Source organism: Gopherus evgoodei, chromosome 7 (assembly GCF_007399415.2).
Source record: "Gopherus evgoodei ecotype Sinaloan lineage chromosome 7, rGopEvg1_v1.p, whole genome shotgun sequence".
NCBI lineage: Eukaryota > Metazoa > Chordata > Testudines > Testudinidae > Gopherus > Gopherus evgoodei.
This window is the reverse complement of record NC_044328.1, coordinates 89,110,670-89,133,971: the sequence shown is the minus strand read 5'-3', so window position 1 is coordinate 89,133,971 and position 23,302 is coordinate 89,110,670. Positions and strand designations below refer to the sequence as shown.

The 23,302-nt window shown below is 37.0% G+C and overlaps 2 protein-coding genes across 4 annotated transcripts in view; one reads left to right on the top strand and one right to left on the bottom strand.

Moving 5' to 3' along the window:
• The window catches only part of CENPP (centromere protein P), a 308,525-nt gene that overhangs the window by 46,716 nt on the left and 238,507 nt on the right, over window positions 1–23,302 (top strand). The gene's annotated exons all lie outside the window — the stretch shown is intronic.
• On the bottom strand, window positions 884–22,748 carry OGN (osteoglycin). 2 transcript variants are annotated; one of them, XM_030571075.1, is made up of 7 exons: window positions 22,544–22,748; window positions 21,633–21,885; window positions 12,089–12,185; window positions 8,580–8,738; window positions 6,182–6,384; window positions 3,640–3,735; window positions 884–2,977 (listed from the first exon to the last, which is right to left on the bottom strand). In XM_030571075.1, the coding sequence occupies exons 2-7, from the start codon at window positions 21,801–21,803 to the stop codon at window positions 2,807–2,809; spliced, it is 897 nt and encodes a 298-aa protein (XP_030426935.1). In that variant the 5' UTR covers window positions 21,804–21,885; window positions 22,544–22,748; the 3' UTR covers window positions 884–2,806. The 2 variants fall into 2 exon arrangements, with proteins under 2 accessions (XP_030426935.1, XP_030426936.1); XM_030571076.1 differs by having other exon boundaries at window positions 21,633–21,837.

Genomic DNA, 23,302 nt, shown 5'->3' with positions numbered 1-23,302 from the left:
GCACTGCCAAACAGCCATTTGGCGACGGGGGAAGCACTGGACGGGAGGGAGGAAGGGAGGGGAGGAGGCCTAGAAGAGGAACTTGTGCAATGCCCCCTTGTAAAGTCAGCCAAATGACGTTATAAGGGAGCATTGAACAACTTTAAACAAGTATGTTCCCTAATGGAGCAGTGACATAACTTTGAAACAACGTTAAGCGGGAGGATGTTAAATGAGGAGTTCTGTATCTTAACTGATACTGCTGGACTAATAAAGAAGAAAAAGATACTTTCAAGTTTCATTAAAAAAAGCCGTGGATTACAAAAGAATGATTGGTCAAAAAAAATCAGTAGATTAAGAAATCTCTATTCAGCTTCTTAAGAGATTATTAGAAATGAAGGCGAAACAAGCACATGATAGACTTTCAAAAATTCCTTAATTTCCCAGCGCATCTCCTATATTACTCTAAGGCTTTTGAGAGCTAAACTACACTGTGTTGAGGATGATAAATTAAACCATATAAAATTAAATACACTAGTATTTCAGAGATTATTCCTTGTCGTCTTGTAGCATTTTAGCTTTTTTGAGAGAATATTAGGAGATTAAATTAATTTACCTGCTAGTTTGTGGTACAATATATAAATAAATCTTTAATAATGACCGTTAAAGAGCATTTTTAAGAAATATTGGTGAGTCTTTCTAATATGTATAAAAACCTGTGTTTTCATAGGAAAGCAGTCCTAAACCAACTTCAATCATTGTTCTTTGGTCCTATTTACGTATGGAAAGAGCTTTCTCTACCAATCAAGGTTTTGGAATGAGAGCAAAATATAGTGCACCTGCTACATATACAACATTATTACTCATACTGGTTATTGTTAAGATGAATTTTCTTCCTGTTATACATTGGCCACTACTAGGACAAAGAAATGTTTTGTTTTTTTTTCCTTTTGGCATCAGCTTGACTTGAACTTGGAATATAATCATGGCTGCTGTGGTGTGGATGTTTTTATTTTTATGACTCATGTAATTTCATGACTCAAGTAAGTTTTTTTTAAATGGAAAATGAAAATCAAGTGTTCTAGCTGCTAGTGAATTCATCAACCCCAACAAGAGTGAAAGATTTAGTTTTCAAAAATTAGGGGATTTAAAAGATAAAAATGAAACACTACTGGTGCAAGTGTAATTGTGATTTTTCTTAATTATGGATTCAATATAAAAAAATCTTCTGGCTTATTTTTATTTTTTAAATAATTATAAAATAATCATTTTCTTCTCCAAGAAAATTAAAACCAGCCAAACAATTTTTGATTTTGACACTACTAAAAAGTCTATTAGGTTTTAATTTTCATAGGTGCATACTAACAGTATCTTAGGCTTTTAATGTGCACATAATAATATTCAATTCAACTACATTTGTTGCTCAGGTCAAGCACTGTCATATTATTGTTTAATTAGACTGGAAATAAAAAAAAAGTTGTTACTGTAAACTGGCTTATATTACTAAGGAAAAACAGTGATTCCAAAGTGAAATACCTTTATGTATTTGAAATTTAAATAACTATACAAATAAAAAAAAAATAGTAGCTGTGAAGTTGAGAACTTTTCATATTTCAACAAGCTCCTTTCATTTACCACTTGTCTGGGAAAAATAAGTCTAGTATTAGTGATTAGGGTTTTCTGTACATTTGTATTTATGAAGCAGCTAAGCCAAACGAGGACTGTGCAAATTCCTATTGAAACAAAAAAAAACAGAAAAAGAAAAGTAATCTGAAATTGTGTATTTGTGTTAAGTCAGAATCAATATCTTTAAGGTGTAGTTATCTTTATTTAATCTGAATTGTCAGTCAGAAGCCCCCACCATTAATCTGAGACTGTCCCTTTATATTGTTTGCATCTGAAAAAAGCTAAAAGGGTAAAACCATGTTGGTAATATAATTGTATTAGTTTTTCACACAGTTTTACAGTTTAAGATAGAACCAACTTTGCATTTTATTCCTAAGCATTTTAAAGTTTTCTGTGTCTGTTTTTTACATTTTTCCAGTAATTGAACTATGGCTCCTATTCTAAAAAGTGACATTGTAAAAGTCCATCTTTATTTTTTCTTAGGGAGTTCCAGTGAAACTTTCTTGGTTTACCAAAAGAAAAACAAAGTTCATCTGCTGAAGCCTGATCTGAATTCAATGATTTCCCTGATCAAGGCAAAGACTTAGAGTGAACTTGTGCTTTTTACAGGTCATGGATTTTAATCAGTAATTAAAATGATTTGAGCCAGATTCTGGTTGTAGTTACACCAGTGCAACCCCATTGCCTCCAACTTGCAATTGAGTTGTGTGGGTGGGTGGCTGTCTCTTGGAACTTAATTAGCAATTCTGCTGATGTGCAAGCCAGAATAACATTCTCACAGCTGTGTTTGCTTTGCAGTGTTAGTATGACTAAAGTAATTAAAACTTACAGCCTGATCCTGCAGTCCGTATTCATATGAGTATTGCAATTAAACCACTTAAGTTAAAGGAATGATACTTATGAGTAAAGGATGCTTGCAGAAGTAAGTGTTGCATGGTTAAGCCCATACTTTTGACACTGTTATAAACTCACATGAATCTGAAAGTACAGGTGGTATTGGGTATGCCAAGTGAGCAGATGCTGTTTTTTTTACATAGTGATTTTTCAGACTAGAACTACATTTTTAACATAATTAAAAGTTCATAGAATAGGTATATAGAAAAACATAATTAACAAGGGAAAGGATATAGTCATTTAAAAAAGGAACAGGAATGATCATCTGTTACCATAGTTAAGTTTTAGTATAATTAATAGGTAGTGGTTAATAATATGCTCCGACAGGCAGTGTTTTCAAGCAAGAAAAAGCATTAGGATGCTTTGCCAAGATGATTGGGTTGCCTTCCATTCTTATCTCATCCATACGCGAACGGATATAACGTGTGTTGTTGGATTTGCAGAATGTGTCATCTGTGATTGAGGTTATGTTGTTAAACTGCAAAACAAAACAAAGATAGTTTTGAAAATGCTTCAGCATCAAAACCTGGATGAAAGTATCTGACTCTTACCAATAATTAAATATGGCTCTCATTTTTTCTTGTTTTTTTATTTTGTTGTTTTTGAGTTTAAATCTTAAGTTTGTTTGTTTTTAAGTCTTCTGAAGGGTTTATTCTATGGGTGCAGTTATTAACTAGTAATATTACATTGGTAGTGAAATCTAGTACATTTTGTTGACAGAGGTTATTCTATTGCTCATTGTGGCCGGTGACTGCCCTTGAAATAAAGAAACAAACAGTGTTTATAGACGAAGTAGTGACAAATTCCAGTGTTGCAGTTACAATCAGCCACTAAACAGTTTTTGTGGCTAGGAGACCTTCTATTTTACTTTATTCTGAATAATTATTTGAAGTCTCAACTACTTTATTGCTTTTTAATGTTTCAAAGATAGGATGAGCACGTGCTATGGTGCAAAATATATTTAAATACATGTTTGTACTAATGTTTAGTTTTCAGTGGAATGTTTTTGGACAGTGGTAACACAACAACTGTATGAACCAAATTGAAAAAGAATAATGAAAGAAAGCAAGAGTGATCTTATTTTATCTAAATGATTATCTGTGCCCTTTGTTGTACAATATTAAAAAAATACTTTGAGACCTGAAGGTGCAGAACACGCAGACTCTCTGGTAAGTTAAGAGGTACAGATTCCAGTGTGTTGTGTGCTAGATAGAGATATGACAAATTGGTCTGCTTCTGTAGAAAAAAGGAGAAAAAAAATTAGTGTTGATTTTCCTTGATTACAATGTCAGTAGTTCAGTCCTTCCTGTGCCTGTCTACATGGACAGCAGATATAATAGGCCAGGAGAGACTCATTCTCTCTTGGTGCTACTGCTGGACCCCTGGTTGTGGGGTTTGGCAGGAGAAGTTTTTCCTTTATTATGCCTCATGCAGGTTCCAGATTGGCTGAGGAGGTGGTAAGTGGTATTCAACTTCCTGGGTTCATCAGTAATCTCCCTGGACTCCAGAGAAATTACTGATGAACCCAGCAAGTTGAGTAGCACATACCGCCCCAGAACCTGCATGGGGCATATCAAAAGCTTCTTCTGGATGAGACGCTTTTCCCTCGGGTAGCTTGGAGTATGGGGAGGGGAGGTGCAGTGGGCAGGTAGGGGGAAGCTCAGGGCTTCGGCTGACCTGGGGCTCCTCCGATCACAGAGGTACTCGGGTCCCTGACCTTGGGGGGAACAGAGTCAGGGGCTCCACCTGTGGCCCATGCCTGTTTAACAATAGATATCAGCATTTTTCTTCTGAATACATACCTTGGCTAATATATGTCCATAAAGCCATCCTGTTTAAATGTTCTTTTGTTGGAAGTAGTGTATGTAATATGCTAACACAGTGGCTCTCATCTTTCCAGACCACTGTACCCCTTTCAGGAATCTGATTTGTTTTGTGTATCCAAGTTACACCTCAGTTCAAAACTATTTTCTTACAACATCAGACATAAAAATACAAATATCACAGCAAACTATTACTGAAAAATTGCTTACTTTCTCAATTGTACCATATAATTATAAAATAAATCAATTTAAATATAAATATTGTACTTAAGTTTCAGTGTATAGTATGTAGAGCAGTATAAACAAGTCATTGTCTGTATGAAATTTTAGTTTGTACTTGCTTAGCTAGTGCTTTTTATGTTGCCTGTTGTAAAACTAGGCAAATATCTAGATGAGTTGATGTACCCCTGGAAGACCTCTGTGTATCCCTGGGGTATGTGCACCTCTGGTTGAGAACCAGTGCCCTAACATACTAAGAAATTGCTTGAACAGGATTTGTTACATTTTTGAGAGATTAAAAAATTTAATAAAACAAGTTCTGTTAAACTTCAGGCTTCAATGCCATAGCTTTATTTAAGAGTATTTGAATATGGCTGTGATTAAAATATCCTCTAGTGTTAACCTTTCTTGTGATTGTAATTATGTTTTGTTGTTGTTGGTTGTTGTTCTGTTAATGTTTTCCCTCACTTTCCATAACCATATTTGTAGCTGAATACCAAGGTGGGCTATGTCCTTCTTGCGGTGAAGAATTTTGGATCGTGACTGGTGTGAGCAGGTGTCATGGTGCTTTCAGTGACTCTTCTATTTTGAGTAATCTCTTTTTGCCATATATCAACATGTTTTTCTGGGTTGCTGTGCCAACAATTTGACATACAAATTCACAATTAGAACCAAATCAAGCCCTGTTTAGTTTAGTTATATAATCACAGCTTATTATGTAACAATGTAATAGCTCTCCATAGCTACAGAACTATTTCCATACAAAAAATTTAAGGTGAAGTTAAGGCTACAAGTATTTTTCACTAAAAGCCTTATTGGGATTGTTAGGATCCTACTAGTAAGCCTGAAGATGCTTAGCTCCATGTTCGCACTTGTCCTACCTGCATTTCCCAGACTCTTAGGATACTCCTCAGAATTCCCAGTATTAGTAGTTTACTAGGTCCCAGACAAACCAAAATAAGCTACTCAGGCCTGGGGTGAGCCAGTGGAAGCTCACTGAAGATTAATAGGCCTCCTGAGTCATGGGGGTAGTGGAAAATTGTCCTCTGTTGCAGATAATCAGATTTTCTTACAAAGCCCTCTTTCTACAGAACTCACATGTATAATGCTGGAGGAGAGGGGTACTGAATAAGAACACAGGTAGCTGTGGGAGACCAGAGTGTCATTTTGATCATCTGAGGTGTGCAGGAAGGACATTTCCACAGGAAGTATCACAAGGCTTGGAGAGGTTGTTGGTCCTCCTCAAATCTTTTAGTATAAAAACTCTTTTAAGAGTGTCTTATTTCGGAAGCTCCTATCCAATTCACTTCCTAGTGTGTTTAAAAAAAAAAATCTGCCTTGGCTCCTGATCAACCAATTTGGAAACCAAATGTACTTTTTTATGTGAATTTTAGAAGCGAGGGGGGGGGCAAAATTTTATTTAAAATTAAACTAATTTGCATCATTAACAGAGCATTGCTGTTGTTCCATATACCTTAAATAGAAAGCATACAGTTTTAAAAATCTGAAAACCTCCTATACTTACGCCCAGAGGCTTACAGTAAAGTTTACAAATATTTAACAAACACTACATCTATGATAATGGTTATTTATCTAATTTTATGTAAGTTACTCCAATTTTTATAACCTCTGTTACTTACCTTGAAAGCATTTGCTCTGATACCTCTGCTCTTAATTCTGTTGTAGTTTGCATTAAATGTAATTAGCTTAGGGGGCAGAACTGGAAGTTTTATCAGTTTATTTTCAGCAAGTGAAAGTTCTTCTAATAACAGAAGCTTTGAAAAGGCACCATCTTCAATTTCATCTATCATATTTCCAGTTAAATCAATTCTTCTTAATGTAGCTTTATATAAAGGAAACAAAAACCCGAATATTACATTTATTTTTCATGGTGTGTAAAATGCACTAAAGCATAATATACTCCTATTATAAGTGGCTCTTGTAGAAATGCTTATAAATATGATTGCCAAACACTTTGCATTATAAGTCCCTGTTTTCAGTTTCTTATAACTTTTTAAAACTTTAATTGTTTGGGCTAAAATTCTTCACAAATACCTTAGGCTGAAAAACACAAAACAAAACAAACAGTTCAGCCAAGAGAAAGGCTAGGGAAAAATAAGTAGTTTTGCCCAGTTAAAATTATGTACATCAAACCATTTCATTGAGAAGCTCTAGTGCAGTGGTCAGTAACCTTTCAGATGTGGTGCGCCGAGTCTTAATTTATTCACTCTAATTTAAGGTTTCACGTGCCAGTCATACATTTTAATGTTTTTAGAAAGTGTCTTTCTATAAGTCTATAATATATAACTAAACTATTGTTGTATGTAAAGTAAAAAAAGGTTTTAAAAATGTTTAAGAAGCTTCATTTAAAATTAAATTAAAATACAGAGCCCCGCGGACCGGTGGCCAGAACCCAGGCAGCGTGAGTGCCGCCGAATATCAGCTCGCATGCCGCCTTCGGCACGCATGCCATAGGTTGCCTACTCCTGCTCTAGTGTCTCCATCTTTTAGAGGGAAACTTGAAATTTGGCACAGAAGTTGCCCAGGTTTTAGGGATGTGCCTCTTGTCCCTGTGAAAATCCACCCAAATGTGGTCAAGATATAAGCATCTGAAAAACTCTCAGTTCACACATATTCACTAAAAGTTTGTAAAGAGGCTAACAATTAGTGAATGATCCACCCAGAGAATAAAAGCCTATTACTTTTACTGGTTAGCTCAAGTGATATGATAAGAGGTCTGTGCTGTGGATCTAAGGGTCCCGTTCCAGATGACCACCTATGTGGGGGGTCAGGAGGGTGCCACTTGATGTAGTTTCTGTTTTTTCTGTTTGTTGTTTTAAAAAATCAGGAAATTACATCGAAGAAAACTGTTCAAAGAATAGTAAAGTTGCCAAGTTGAACGTTTAAAGTTTGGAAATGCCATAATAGTAGCTGCCTGTGTAACTTTAATTCAGTCCCCTTGTTGTGTATGTTCACTTTACTTGAACACACAGATTCTAAGAGATTTATTCTATCTCCTGATAGGGTGAATATAAGTAAAAAAGCATGTGAATTTTCAACAAATACGTCCTTCCAAATGTTAATTAGTCATTGAGGTTAAATAGATAAATAAAAACAAAAGCAGTTTTTAAAGTCTGACAAAATCCCCTCTCTTTTCTCTCTACACTGTTGGCCTTAGAAGTGTCACCATTTGATTAGTTATCTAGTTATTATCTCTTTCAGCCAAGAACATACTTAAATTTCTACGGTCAAAGATAAGCATAAGAAAAAATAATAAATAAAATAAGCTATCCAGGCCTCCTTCATATTTCCGAAAGAATCACAAAAAGGAGAAAGCCCAGTTCTTAAGACAAATGCTTTTAGAGTCACTTTCAACAAAGAAGAGAATAAATGATACTGCATATGAACAAAGAGATGGACTTGACAATGTCAGAGAAATCTTAATTTGTAGAATTTCTTTACTTTTGACAGCTTGGTATTTAATTTAAACATTCAGTATTGCATTAACGGTGACACGCTTAACTTTAGTTAAGACCAGGTTTCTCTACTATATGTTCCTACTAATTAATTAGGGAGAGCAGGGCAATCAACACAGAAAAAGGTTTGAAGTAATAAAAGTGTATATTTTCTTTACCTCTGTGAATTCCTCTTGATAGTTTCTGGTTCCTTTAAGAGAACCCAGTTTGAGACACAATACTACTTATGTGGTTCATGGTATTTGTGAGTTAGGGTAGCCAGATATCCCGATATTATCAGGACATACTAATGTATGTACAACTATGCCTCCCTCCTCTCCGCCCACCATAGGTTGGGTTTAGCTAGGTTTTCAGATTTGCTTCTACAATTCCTTTTTAATAGTAGGGTGTTACATATAAAACATATTAAGGCAATGGTGGAATTCAACAATGAATATGAAATGTATCTTGTTTTGGTATTCCCCCTTCCCTCTCCCCCCCCCCCCCATGCAAGGAAGAACTTAACTTTAAACTATGAGTACATATCACCTAATTAAAAAGATTAAAGTCTAAATATGCTTACGAATATCAGCAAAATCTGAGACTGCCACTCTCTTTATTTTGTTGAATCGTGCATAAAGATAGGCTGTTTCCTTTGGCAGAGGGGGAATAGCAATAATATCAATTTCTTCACAGTAAACCGATCCACTTAAACACACACACAGCAGACAAGTGGGCAAATCTGCAAACAAAGAATTTGATTTTCTTGTATCAGTACAAAGCTAAAAGATTGGCAATCAATCTTTAAACTAATACAAAAAATAGAATTTCATTGAGTTAAGGTTTGTCTTCTTTCAGGATTTTATATATTTGTTCTCAAGGTAGTAGAGTCAAAAAAGACATCATAGTCATCAAATCCTTTCTCTTACACATTCCTTTTATTGATAATTGCACTTTTCTACTTACACATTCTAGCTTCCTTTTTTAAATCTATTCATGAAGCACCATTTATCAAAGTTACTCAGCTATGTTATTGAATTGGTTTGAAATGATTACAGCTGTATAAGCATTCAGTATAACTGATTGTAATGTCACTTGCCTTCCTTAAAAATGATTGCTTTCAAAGTGGAAGTTACGTTAGAAAAAAAATCTTAGAAAAGCAAAAGCTTGCACGTGAACCAGTCAGAGAGTGAGACCATAAATTACCCTATATCTTAAGAGCATGGCCTGTGTGCTCTGTGCAAGCAGAACATAAATACTTCAAGTTTCTTGGATCCTGTGGCAGATTAGAAATTGCTGGCCAGTTTGATTTACATTGCAAAATATAGGCAATAAATTAATGTATTAAATGAAAAAAGTGAAATTAATATCCCAATAGTTTATTAATTATTTTTACTTTGTCACTGTTGTTTTAATCTCCATTGTGCCAAAGATTTTTATATTAACATAACTGCATTTTAGAAGTTTGTATGGGAAAGTTGAAGGTTTTGTTAGTTGAGTAGGAAAATACTTGGAGCTTTTGGCTTGTTGGAAGACATTTTGGGAAATGAGGGAAATGTCCAAATGTGTCTGCTAAAATAATTAGCAGTGAAATACTTAATGTTGGTGTTTACTTTATTTTTAAGCTTCTGACAACTCATTTGAAGTAATGGGGCAGGTTGTGCCTTTGACCTTTTGTTTCAGGTATACTGCAGGCTCAGGATGAAAACTATCAATTTCTAATTGTTTCATGTTTTCAAGGGCTGGGAAAGACATATAAGAATAGGACAATATTTGGATTCTGGAGCACAATTCTGCAGCAAAGGCAGAAGGCAGCAAAGGATGCTAAGGCAAATTGCACATTCATGAAATCATGGAATATTCAGGCCTTGCCTCAAAGTTAATGTTGCAGCTTTGAATTCAATTGTGCTTAAACTTTTGTTTGTTCTAATTTCTAACTCTTTGTGGTATTGAAACCTTTAGTCATCTTCCACATATATCTGGGTATAGTGCATAGGAGGTACATGTCTTTTTGCTATCCACCTAACAAAGAAGATCCTTCTAGAACAATTGGCAGTTTTTGAAACCCATAACTAATGAAGTCTTGATGAAATGGCTGCTAGGTATGGGCAAGCTGAGAATTGGTAAGCCTTCAGTTATTTCTTTCCTTTGAGAGATTCCTGGGGTTAATACTGGACCCCATTCATTAGCCTTGCATTCAGTCTTTTGCCTGTGATTTCAGATCTCTACCATTAGACTCCAATTGCTCATTTTGTATGTGAATACAGGGAATAGTGAAGTGGTTGGAGAAGCATTGCCATCAATACACCATCAACATTGCATTGCATGATTCTTTCATTGGAGTTGGAGGGTGCACTAGCTTTGCTCACCATTGGATGAGAACTAATTGCCAGATGATTCATTTCAGAGCATGTTGGCTGGCTGGGGAAATGTCTATAGATGGTGGAGGCTATAATTGTTCCTTGATTAAAATGTTTTTAACTTGAGGGTCTTGTTAAATCATTGTTTGATCCTGGCTTTCTAGATAGCAGTCGTACCCAAGAGTGGTTTGTTGTATTTAATTTATTTTTGTCAAGGAGATGGGCGCTTGAGGTGGGGGTTTTATTATTTTTTATTTTATTTAATTTATTTTTTCCTTTCACATGTGGACCACACCATAGTTAATTACAGAAAAGCTATTTGTGGGGATACACTTGAAAACTGCTGGGAAACTTGAGCTAGTGGAGAACGTAGCTGTGGAAACCTTAATCCTTTTGTGGAGTGTATTGTGCCCAATTAATTTGGCTTCTACTTAATTTCTGGATGCATTTCAAGGTATTGATTTTAACGTATTAAGCTCTGTCTAGCTACAGTACAGACAAATTCTGCTCCTCTCTGAAGTTGAGGTGCTGAGAGCAGATCACTCTCCATAGAAGTCTCTCTACTTTTTCACTTCACCCATTGTCTGGCCATGCTATAAGAAAGATAGCAGGAAATAGATGTGGTGTAATTAGACTGCAAATTTATTCACTGAAGATATCTGAAAGAACCCTGCAATAAATTGTATAATGCAGGTCATGATTATTTCCATAATCACTTCCACATAATCCACAACCTGGTCCCAACCATCTTGTTGTGGGGCTAGAAAGGGAGAGGGATTTTCATGCTGTTCCAGTTGTAGGAGTCCCAATATTCCCTCTTACGCAGGTCCCTTAAGGGATCCTTTCTTTCAAATTCTTTGCCAGACCATTTTATCTAATAACTGTATCCGTTCCATAATGATTATCTACACTGGATATCTGGCACAATTATTATTTACAAAGTTGTGACATAATAACCTAATCCCTACCCCCAAACTCAAACACACACAGCCTACTGGGTCGCCGACCTACTGTGAGGAAGGCAAAAAAAAATTAACTCCACCCTGTCTTGGCCAATCCGGTGGTGAGGGGGAAATACCTTTCCAGCTCAACAAGAAAAAGGGTTACTAAAGTAATGCCCACGGCTGGCCGTATAGACATCCAATTCTTTTGCAAATGTTATGAGTGGGTGAGTGGGAGCTGCTAGCCTGATCCAGGTGAACAACAGCTTCTCCCGGGCTGTGTGGGTTCTAAACATACTCATTACATTCCAGTCTGCAGAAAGGGCAGTGACCCCACCCCTGACCTGTCCCTGGCCCCCTCACCTATTGTTGAGAGAGAGCCCTTAAAGGGTAATACCTCTATGTCTCACCATCCAGCCAAAGACTCACCACATACAGGCTGCGGTGAGCGCATTTCACTTCAACATGAATTAGTTGACTTATTTTTTTCCTGATTATCTAGTCCATATTGTTAGCCTTATTATGCTTTCATTTGGCCATTCAATATGTGTTTGTTTAGAGGATGTCATAGGAGCATCAGATAAACTGGTCTGCGTGTATTCAGAATGTATCTGGAGCTTCTTTAAAATTTCGACCCCAGCTTTAGCAGAAATCCCACGAGCTCATGAAAACCTTGTTTATAAATGAAAAGATGAATGCTGTATGCAGTTGTCTTTCACTGAACTCTTATTTTTTTAATGTGAAATATTTTATTTTAGAAAGCTTAATAATGTAACTTTTCTATAACTTACTTGTATCTTTGGTTGGTCGTACTTTAGGTACACTCTCATCTCTCTGCAGTTCCAGTTGTATGTTAGAGTCAGGAGAAAGAATCATGCCATCTTTTCCCTGTAAGAACAAAGGTAATAAAAATGGAGTGTTCATTAAAGGCAAGCCATTAAACCAAATCATTAAAGGCAAACTTAAATATTGTACTACAGTTTAAAATATGCTGCTTACTATTCTTATAATGAATACTTCTAACTGAAAGGAATTAGAGAAAAACATTGTTTATTTCATGCATTTGGACAGCATTTGATATATACTCAGTTTAATCTTAGAAATTGACTAGATTTCAAATTGGCATCAGCATTCAAAAGACTATTTGCAAATAGGTAACAATCCTAATACACTGAGGCCGTCTATATACGTAAATAGTCTCAGTAAAATAAAATACACTTCTGAATAAAAAGTCAGTGAGAATTTTTCTCCTGAAACATTGAACATGCTAATATCTTTTATCAAGTGTTTATAAACTTTACTTTCCAAACCTAATCCCTTACAGATATTTGCCCCAGTTCAGCAAGGTACTTTAACCTGGTGGCTAAGTGTATGTCATTCACTCAATAATGACTAGCTGACATAGAGGAAGACAACGTATTATTGCTATTAGTTACTCCATTAGCTTAGGTGGTAGAGGTCTCTGTATTGTATGTAATGGTTCTAACTCTGCTGATGGCCAAAGTTTGGTCCAGTGTGGTTAGCCATTCTTAAATTTGTTTTTCCCTTTGCTTTTTTAAAAATATAGGAAATTAAACCACAAAATACAATACTAAAGGAACATTAAGGTTGCAGAATGAAGCACCCAAAAGTTAGGAAATGCTAATATTAAGGTTGCTTATGAAACATCAATTGTGCCCTGTTGTGTGTATGCATTATGATATGATCTTTAATTATATGATCACATACTAGTTTTTCTACCAGACTCCTGCCTTATTCAGTTCGCAGGATGGTCCTTCGCTGGCAGTGAATCAGTTTGTACACTTCAGATTCTTAAACCTTGGGTCAAGTGCTGTAGCTATCTTTAGAAATCTCACATTGGTACCTTCTTTGCATTTTGTCAGATCTGCAGTGAAAGTGTTCTTAAAATGAACAATGTGCTGAGTTATCATCAGAGACTGCTATAACATGAAATGTATGGCAGAATGCAGGTAAAACAGAGCAGAAGATGTACAGTTTTCCCCCAGGAGTTCAGTCACAAATGTAATGTCTGTAAACCAGCTGTTTCCTTTGTTGCAGAAGTTGGAAGGTGTGTACCTATTCTGGGTAATGGGATGGTAAGGCCCATCGCTTCAACTGAGGCGGAGGACCCAGAAAGCCCAGTCAGGAAATGATGACAGGGAACAAAAGCTCAGGCTTGAAGTATTACTTTGGGTACAAAATTAACTTTAGTGAGTTCCATAAAAAGAGAATAAGTTTGGTTAGCACGTAAGTTCCAAACTAGTTATGAAATCTTTTGTATGTTAACAGTGTTTCCATATTTTCATATTCCACTGTTCTCATGGCACAGTTGTAGCCGGTATCACATGATATTTACTTGCTAGATGCAGTAAAGATTCATATGTCCCTTAATACTTTTCCCACCATTCCAGAAGACGTGCTTCCATGCTGATGACAGGTTCTGCTCTATAACGAATCAGGGCAGTGTGGACTGTTGTACGTTCATTTTCATCATCTGACTTAGATACCATCAACAAAAGGTTGATTTTATTTTTTGGTGGTTTGGGTTCTGTGGTTTCTGCATCAGAGTGTTGCTCTTTTAACATCAGAGTGTTGCTCTGAAAGCATATTCCATACCTCATCCCTCTCAGATTTTGGAAGACACTTCAGATTCTTAAACTTTGTGTCAAGTGCTGTAGCTATCTTTAGAAATCTCACATTGGTACCTTCTTTGCATTTTGTCAGATCTGCAGTGAAAGTGTTCTTAAAATGAACAATGTGCTGAGTTATTATCAGAGACTGCTAGAACATGAAATGTATGGCAGAATGCAGGTAAAACAGAGCAGAAGATGTACAGTTTTCCCCTAGGAGTTCAGTCACAAATGTAATTAATGCATTATTTTTTTAATTAGCGTCATCGGCATGGAAGCATGTCTGTGACTGAAGCATGAAGGGGCATACGAATGTTTAGCATACCTGGCATGTAAATACCTAGCAATGCCGCCTTCAATAGTGCCATGCGAACACTTGTTCTCATTTTCAGGTGACGTAAATTGTCATTGTAAATATGAAGCAGGCAGCATTATCTCCTGTAAATATAAACAAGTTTGTTTGTCTGAGTGATTGGCTGAACAGGAAGCAGGACTGAGTGGACTTGTAGGCTTTAAAGATTTACATTGTTTTGTTTTTGAGTGCAGTTATGTAATAAAAAAATCTACATTTGTAAGTTCCACTTTCATGATAAAGAGATTGCACTACAGTACTTGTATGAGGTGAATTGAAAAATACTATCTTTTATCATTTTTACAGTGCAAATATATGTAATATAAAGTGAACACTGTACCCTTTGTATTCTGTGTTGTAAATTGAAATCAAGTATTGGAAATATAGAAAAACTTCCAAAATATTTAATAAATTTCAATTGGTTTTCTATTGTTTAACAGTGTGATATTAATCATGATTAATTTTTTTAATCGTGATTACTTTTTTTGAGTTAATCGCGAGTTAATGGCGATTAATCAACCGCCCTACTTTTATACTGATAAAACTGCATCCAAAGTAGATAGTTTTGCTGGTTTAATTATACCAGCAAAACCCACCTAGCGTTAAAAGTTTTGCTGGCATATTTATGTTCATTAGGAGTGTGTGTGTGGGGAAATCCTACCACTAGCTGACAAAGCTATGCTGGCAAAAGCCATAGTGTAAATGCAGTTACATGAGCAAAAAACCTTATTTGCTGATATAAACTCTATCTCCACTAGCCAATGTAGCTATACCAGCAAACCCTTTCTAGTGTAGACAAGGCCTCGGTTTCAGTCTTGCTGCTGCTGTTTTGTGGTAAGTAACCTCTTGCAGAGCCTAAGACTATGTCTTACACTACCGCGGTAAGTTGACCTACACTATGCAACTCCAGCTATGTGAATAACGTAGCTGGAGTCGATGTACCTTAGGTCGAGTTACCACGGGGTCTACACTGTGGGAGGTCGACAGGAGAAACTCTCCTGTCGACTTATCTTACTCTTCTCATCGGAGGTAGAGTACAGGAGTCAACTGGAGAGCGATCTGTAGATTTGGTGGGTCTTCACTAGACCCACTAAATCGACTGCCAGTGAGCCGATCTCAGAGCATCGATCCCGGCTGTAGTATGCATGTAAGTTCCCTTCAAAGAGAACTCATTGGTGATTTCCACAGGAGACAGGAAGTTTATTAGCAAAACAGTGAAACTGATTATATACAAAATACTGTCAAATACACAAAATTAAGCAAGTGGAAGAGAGGCTTTATCTTTAATCTTTCAGTTTTATTTTACTTAGATGTAAATTACATCAACCGTAGATATAATGTGTTCAGATGGGAATTGAATTTAGAAATATAACAACAAACGTATAAATTAAAAAATTATTAGGTGTGAAGTCCATGATTCTGTTGTACCTTAACTAAGGGTTTTTTGGAATGCTGCCTTCATAGTAATGTAAATGTAGTGATAGATCTTGATCTAAGAGGTATGGGTGTTGTTCTTTGAACAGTCATTGCTACATAACTAGTAAATTTGCAACTACATAAGAATGTAGAATTGCTCCAGGGATTTTATGATACATCAAGTCTGAATTACATATACTTAAAAAAAACAACAACAATCTTTATGGGGCAAATCTTTTACTTAGCAACATTAGGCCATGTCTACATCTAAAATTTTGCAGCGCTGGTTGTTACAGCTGTATTTGTACAGCTGTATAGGGCCAGCGCTGCAGAGTGGCCACACTTACAGCAACCAGCGCTGCAAGTGGTGTTAGATGTGGCCACACTGCAGCGCTGTTGGGCGGCTTCAAGGGGGGTTCGGGGAACGCGAGAGCAAACCGGGAAAGGAGACCAGCTTCGCCGCGGTTTGCTCTCGCGTTCCCCGAACCCCCCTGCAAACCGCAGGGAAGGAGACCTGCTTGTTCAGGGAACGCGAGAGCAAACCGCGGCGAAGCTGGTCTGCTTTCCCGGTTTGCTCTCTCGTTCCCCGAACCCCCGAGCAAGCAGGTCTCCTTCCCTGCGGTTTGCAGGGTGGTTCGGGGAACGCGAGAGCAAACCGCGGCGAAGCTGGTCTCCTTCCCCGGTTTGCTCTCGCGTTCCCCGAACAAGCAGGTCTCCTTCCCTACGGTTTGCAGGGTGGTTCGGGGAACGCGAGAGCAAACCGCGGCGAAGCTGGTCTCCTTTCCCGGTTTGCTCTCGCGTTCCCTGAACCACCCTGCAAACCGCAGGGAAGGAGACCTGCTTGCTCGGGGGTTCGGGGAACGAGAGAGCAAACCGGGAAAGGAGACCAGCTTCGCCGCGGTTTGCTCTCGCGTTCCCCGAACCACCCTGCAAACCGTAGGGAAGGAGACCTGCTTGTTTGGGGAACGCGAGAGCAAACCGGGGAAGGAGACCAGCTTCGCCGCGGTTTGCTCTCACGTTCCCGGAACCACCCAGCAAACCTCAGGGAAGGAGACCTGCTTGCTCGGGGTTCGGGGAACGCGAGAGCAAGCTGGGGAAGGAGACCAGTTTGATTACCAGAGGCTTCCTCAGGTATGCTGGGATACCTGCTTATTCCACGGAGGTCAAGAAAAGCGCTGGTAAGTGTCTATACTTGATTACCAGCGCTGGATCCTCTACACCCGAGACAAAACGGGAGTACGGCCAGCGCTGCAAACAGGGAGTTGCAGCGCTGGTGGTGCCCTGCAGATGTGTACACCTCCTAAGTTGCAGCGCTGTAACTCCCTCACCAGCGCTGTAACTTTCTGATGTAGACAAGCCCTTAGCAACTGGCACAAGTAGTTGGAGAAAGTGCTGAAATGATGTAAGACAAGCAGTTACTGCCCAAACAGGCCACAAAGTAGCTGTGAAACAGCAATACAGGTGACAGTTTATTGTAATGGCTGCAGTAGGCTCCATGGCCTCTCACACTGGCGCAAGTTACAAAACATTCAATTTGTGAATACCTAGAGGATGAAGTGTAATCACTAGCAGCCAGCATGGATTTACTAAGAACAAATCATACCAAACCAGCTTGATTTCCTTCTTTAACAGGGTTATTGGTTTGGTGGATAGGGGGAATGTGGTGGACATAATATACCTGTACTTCAGCAAGGCTTTAGACACCGTCCCACATGACATTTGATAAGTAACTAGAGAAATGTGGGCTCAGTGGGAATACCATTTAAGTGGATACAGAACTGGTTAAAAAACTGCAAAGAAAAAGTAATGATTAATGGAATGATGGCAGGTTGGCAGGAGGTTTCCAGTGAAGTTCCATAGGGTTCTTTTCTGGGTCTGGTGTTTAACATCTTTATTAATAAGCTGGATGTAAGAATAGAAAGCATACTGATCAAATTCACTGATGACACAAGGCTTGGGGGAATTGCCGACACTTTGGAAGATGGAGCTAAAACTCTAAGGGATCTTGATAACTTGAAGAAATGGGCTATACACAACAAAATGAAATTTAACAAAGACAAAGGTGCCAAACTTAGGGAAGAAAAACCAAATGCACAGATACAGAATGGCAGATAACTAGCTTGGCAACAGCACTGCTGAAAAGGATCAGAGTTGTGGTAGATCATTACCTCAACCTGAGTCAGCAACGCAATGCTGTTGCAAAAAAAAAAAAAAGAAAGAAAAAAAACCTGCAAATGCAATTTTAGGCTGCACTAACAGAGGCATAGTATGCAAATCACCATGAGAGGTGATAGTACTGTTCTACTTGGTTTTGGTTAGGCCTCATTTGGAATATTGTGTCCATTTTTGGTCACTCATATATAGAAAGGAGGTAGAGAAACAGGAAAGTATCCAAAGTTACTTATAGCACATAAGGAACTATTTTATTTTTTTGTTGCAAGGAAACATTTGTCTGTGGAAAACTGTTTTGATGGAAATAATGACCAGCTACATTCCTAACACTTTACTATGCAGAGTGGCCTACAGTAGACTTTGTTTAATTATATGCACTGTTTATATGGACTTTGATTTGGGCATTTGAATCAGTCAAATACATATCTACTGACATTTCCCCTATTTACATATATGCCTTCTCATTTTGTTTTTTGGTCATGAAGTAGTCTCCCTCTTATCAGAATAATTTAAAAAGTACATATCATCTGATGCTTTGCCTGCTTATATTAAGCTTTAGTCTTTTCAGTAATTTTGTAAAGGATGTTGAATTCTTAGGTAGCTATCAGTTGTTCGTACATCTAGTTTAAGTGATCGCCAGTCCTTTCGTTTGTGTAAATCAATGTTTTAATTGCAAAAAGACAACTATTCTTTCATTACTGTGGTAACCAAATAAACCCCTGATATAGAAATTATTCACACACATTTAGAATAAAGTAAAGATCTGTATGCTTTAGGTTAACAACTGAACTATTTGAAGAAAGATGAAGTGAGAGGAATTAATGTAAAAACAAGTAAGATAAGACTTGATTGTATAATTGCTGCAACCCCTAACTTATACTGATTGACTAGAGGTGGTAGATGAGTCATTTCTAGCACAAATAACAGAAATATCCAAAACACAGGATCTGGTAATAGCAGGGGACTTAACTATTGAGACGTCTGTTCGAAAAGTAATATGGCAAACCACAAAATTTCCAATAAGTTTTTGGAATGTATTGTTTCAGAAAACAGACAAAATAACTAGGGGAACAGCCATTTTAGACTTGATTCTGACCAACATGGAAGAATCGGTTGCACATCTGAAGGTAGAAGGCAATTTGGGTGAAAGTGATGGGGAAATAATGGATTTCATGATTCTAAGGAAGGGAAGAAGCAAAAGCTGCACAATAAAGATTCATAGATAGAATTAATAGAAAATGGACTTCAAAAATGCAGACTTAACAGACTTAGAGAACTGGCAGGTAAAATCCAATGGGAAGAAAATCTAAGGGATTAAGGAGTTCAGGAGGTGTGGCAGTTTCTCAAAAAGGCAATACTAAAGGCATAAGTGCAAGCCAAAATATGGAAAGAACAGGTTAAAGAATATTTAGGTAAGTTAGATATATTCAAGTTGGGCAGGACAGATTAAATTAATCTGAAGGTACTTAAGGAACTAACTGAAGTAATCTCGGAAACATTAGCAATTATCTTTGAGAACTCAGAGGACTAGAGAAGGGCAAACATAGTACCCATCTTTAAAAAGGGAAACAAAAAGGACCGGGAGAATTATAGACCTGTCAGCTTAACTTGGACACTTGGAAATAAATATAGTGGAACAAATTATTAAACAATCAGTTTGTAAGCACCTAGAGAATAATAGGGTTATAAAGAATAGCTATCAGGGATTTGTCACAAACAAATCATTCCAAACCAACCTAATTGTCTTCTTTGACAGGGTTACTGGCCTAGTGAACGGGGGGAAAGCAGTAGATGTATATCTTGAATTTAGTTAAGCTTTCCACACAATTCCACATGACATTTTCATAAGTAATCTAGCGAAATATGGTCTAAATAAAATTACTTTAAGGTGGTGCATGAGTGGTTGAAAGTTTGCTGTCAAACTGGGAGGGTGTATCTAGTACAATCTCATAGGGGTGAGTGCTTCTATAGTACTATTCAATATTTTCCTTAACGATTTGGATAACGGAGTGAAAAATATACTTTTATATCCCCATGCTCAGAGGGGTTGCAAGCACTTCATTTTAAATTCTAGCCCTTTCCTCTGATCTTGACAAATTGGACAATTGATCTGAATTTTATCTTGTTGATTTCAGTAAAGACAAGTACAGAGTACATCCCTAAGGAAGGAAAAATCAAATGGGGAATAACTGTCTGGGTAGTAGCACTGTAGAAAAGGATCTGGGAGTTACAGTGAATCACAAATTGCACGAGTCAACAGTGTGATGCAGTTGTCAAAAATATTCTGTGGTGCATAATATTCTGTGCTGCATGAACAAGAGAGTTGTATGTAAGACATGAGCGGTAATTTTCTCATTCTACTCAACACTGGGGAAGCTTCAGTTGGAATACTGTGCTCAGTTCTTGGCACCACACTTTAGGAAAGATGTGGATAAATTGGAGACTGTCCAGATAAGAACAACAAATGATAAAAAGTTTAGAAAACTAGACTTATGAGCAAAAGTTAAAAAAAAAAACCAAACCGAACCAAAAACTTGAGAAAAGAAGACTAAAGGGGGACCCGATAACAGTCTTCAAATATATTAAGGCTGTTATATAGGGTGGTGATCAATTGTTGTCCATGTCCCCTGAAGGTAGGACAAACAGTAATGGGCTTAATCTGCAGCAAGGGAGATTTAGGCTAGCTATTAGTAAAAACTTGGTAATTATAAGGGTAGTTAAGTTCTGAAATAGGTTTCCAAGGGAGGTTGTGGAATCCCCATCACTGGAAGTTTTTAAGACCAGGTTGGACAAACATCAAACAGGGATGGTCTACATCAGTGGTTCGCAAACTAGAGCCGCTGCTTGTTCAGGGAAAGCCACTGGTGGACTGGGTCAGTTTGTTTACCTGCCGCATCCTCAGGTTCAGCCGATCGCATCTCCCAGTGACCGTGGTTCACTGCTCCAGGTCAATGGGAGCTGCAAGAAGCAGGAGTAGTCTGAACAGAGCTATGAGATTTGTATTTTAGGTTGACACTTTGCACTAAATCTTCCTTCTTGTTAAGTACCTGACTTCCTGGGCATCAGGATTGACAGCAGCATCACTCACAATTGATCATTAGGGGGGTGCTGAGGATTGATGTAGTGCATGCTTTCTTCTCTATTCTCCTCAGCCCATACAAACGGAGTATTAATATTGCAATGATTCCCTACTGTTGCTTGGTAGTATACAACCACTCAGAGCTATTACAGACTATAAGTTAAAAAACAAAAGCTGTATTATATTACAATTGATTGTGTGCCAGCTCAAAAGAACTGCTATGGTTTATGATATATTACATGTATGGTACATACTTTCATGAAAGTGTTTCAAATACTACTATAACATCAAAACAAACAAACAAAAATCCTGAATTAAGACTAACTACATGCTGATTTTCAAGCTTTGGCTCACCTTGTTGTCTGTTGGACATGACATGTTCTTTTGAGATCTTTGAAATACCTGGGCACACCAGGGTAAGGGATCTAAGAATGGTGTGTCAGCCATCAATTTTGTGATTGTCTATATTCTCTGGGTTTCTCAGACCCTTAATGAAAACCATAGTTAAGAATTCTTTTGTGATTTTATTTTTGCTTTGCTTCAATTTTTAAGTGATCCACCTTTTCCCTATCGTTACAAGAATTTTCTATAAAATGTGTATACATGGATCTGACAACTAATTCGTTCATAATGCTTGTCAGGTTTTTAAAAGATTATATAACTAATTTATAATATAAATGAAATACCTTTTTCTTTATTGCATCCTGGGATTTGTCTTCATAATCTTGTTTAAACAGTTCTTCAAAAATGTCTGTATCATACTCATAAAGATTGAGTGACTCTTGTTGAATTGGTGGTACTAACTTCACCAAAGGCACAATGAAAAATAAAAAAAAGATGGTCTGCAAAGTCGTCATTTTAGCAGAGAAAATGAGTCTGGCTTTTTCTGAGCTGGAGAAGAAATGGTAGTGTTGACTATCGAGAACACTTTCTTTGTGACTGGAAATAAAAATGCAATCTGTCAAAACAATATTTAAAGCCTAGAGGACTTGTTGGCAGGGGTTTCTAATGCATAAGAAACAGGGATCAACTTTTAACTCTTAGTATTCTTTAATTAGATGTTAGCCCTATAAAAATCTGCACTTAACAGCAAAAGATATATTAAGAAGTAATAAATAAAAGCTTACTAATTTCTAAATAATGAGGGCAATGCTAACCTCATTGCAGTCACTTACATTTAGCAAGATATCATATTTCTTTCATTTTTGTTTGATAGCCAGAAAATTTTGTTAAACAGTATTTGAAATACTTGGCATGCATGTGGTTAAATTGTTAAAAACAAAAAGACCAAGTCTTATTTAGAAGTTCAATATAATGATTTTCAAAGCTAATTTAAATTAAGAAATGTGTAGTCTTTTGTCTGTGGAAACACTGGATTTGAAAATGAACAAAAGAAAAATGCATATAATTTTTTTTAAATTGAGAAGACTTCATTGTTTGTACCCTCCCTGAAAAAATCAAGAAGTACTAAGTTTCTAAGTAAACTTGAAAGGTTTCTGTTGTACTTTCCCAATGAAATTGATGTAGTAGTTACTTTAGTTAAAACTGTTTTAGATGAGCTGTAGATTAAGATGTTTTCCTAGAAAAGAACACCTACCGTTGTAGCAGAGTTTGAGTTCTCCTGTGATTTTCTTCAGTATAGATATTGTTATCTATGCATTAATCCCACGTGGCTGAATAAGAAAGTAAAGCTGTGGTTTATTTCCAAGATGCTGAAATGAATACTACTTCAGAGATTGTCAGCCTTAAAACACTTCCCATGAGGTAAAGAAGGCTGTGTTAGCATTCTTCCCCTGGGTGAGAGGTAATATTTTGGAGCAGGGGGTTGTACTCAGACTAATTTTAATAAGTGGTAAATCTGTCTAGTTCCTCTGACTTGCAATATTACGTACTAAAACTGGTCATAATCAATGTGTATTGCTCTACCATGCCTAATCATTTCACCTCTTTTTAGTAAATAAAATATTAATTTATTAAATGAAGACCTATATATCAAGTCATATGTTTTTCATTTTGTCTAATATTTTAGCTAAGAAACAAAGCAGCTGCTTTCTGATTGAGACAAAGATAGGCCCAAACATATGTATTCTATATTAGTCACATTGATGAACAGTAAAATGTTGCTTTACAACTTGTATTTAGAGAAGGTCCAAGTTTTAAGCATGAAATTCAAGTTTGTCAGCATTAGCAGATTCAGACTTCTTCTGTACTATCAGTTTTGTTTGTTTCTCCTAGTGATATTAGAGTTAAACACAAAAATATACAACTTATTTGTTTTTAGGGTGCTATATCTTATAAATTGCAGACTGTTATTTCAATGAGGTATGTATTTTCAGTGACTTCTTAGACAATGTGT

Excerpts from the sequence above, each read along its gene's own strand:
- OGN (XM_030571075.1), bottom strand. The coding sequence starts at position 21,803 with ATGACGACTTTGCAGACCATCTTTTTTTTATTTTTCATTGTGCCTTTG. Across the intron at positions 12,186-21,632 it reads AGGATGCAATAAAGAAAAAG|GGAAAAGATGGCATGATTCT; the intron begins GTATTTCATTTA and ends TTGTTCTTACAG. Across the intron at positions 6,385-8,579 it reads CTCAGATTTTGCTGATATTC|CTACATTAAGAAGAATTGAT; the intron begins GTAAGCATATTT and ends CTTTATATAAAG.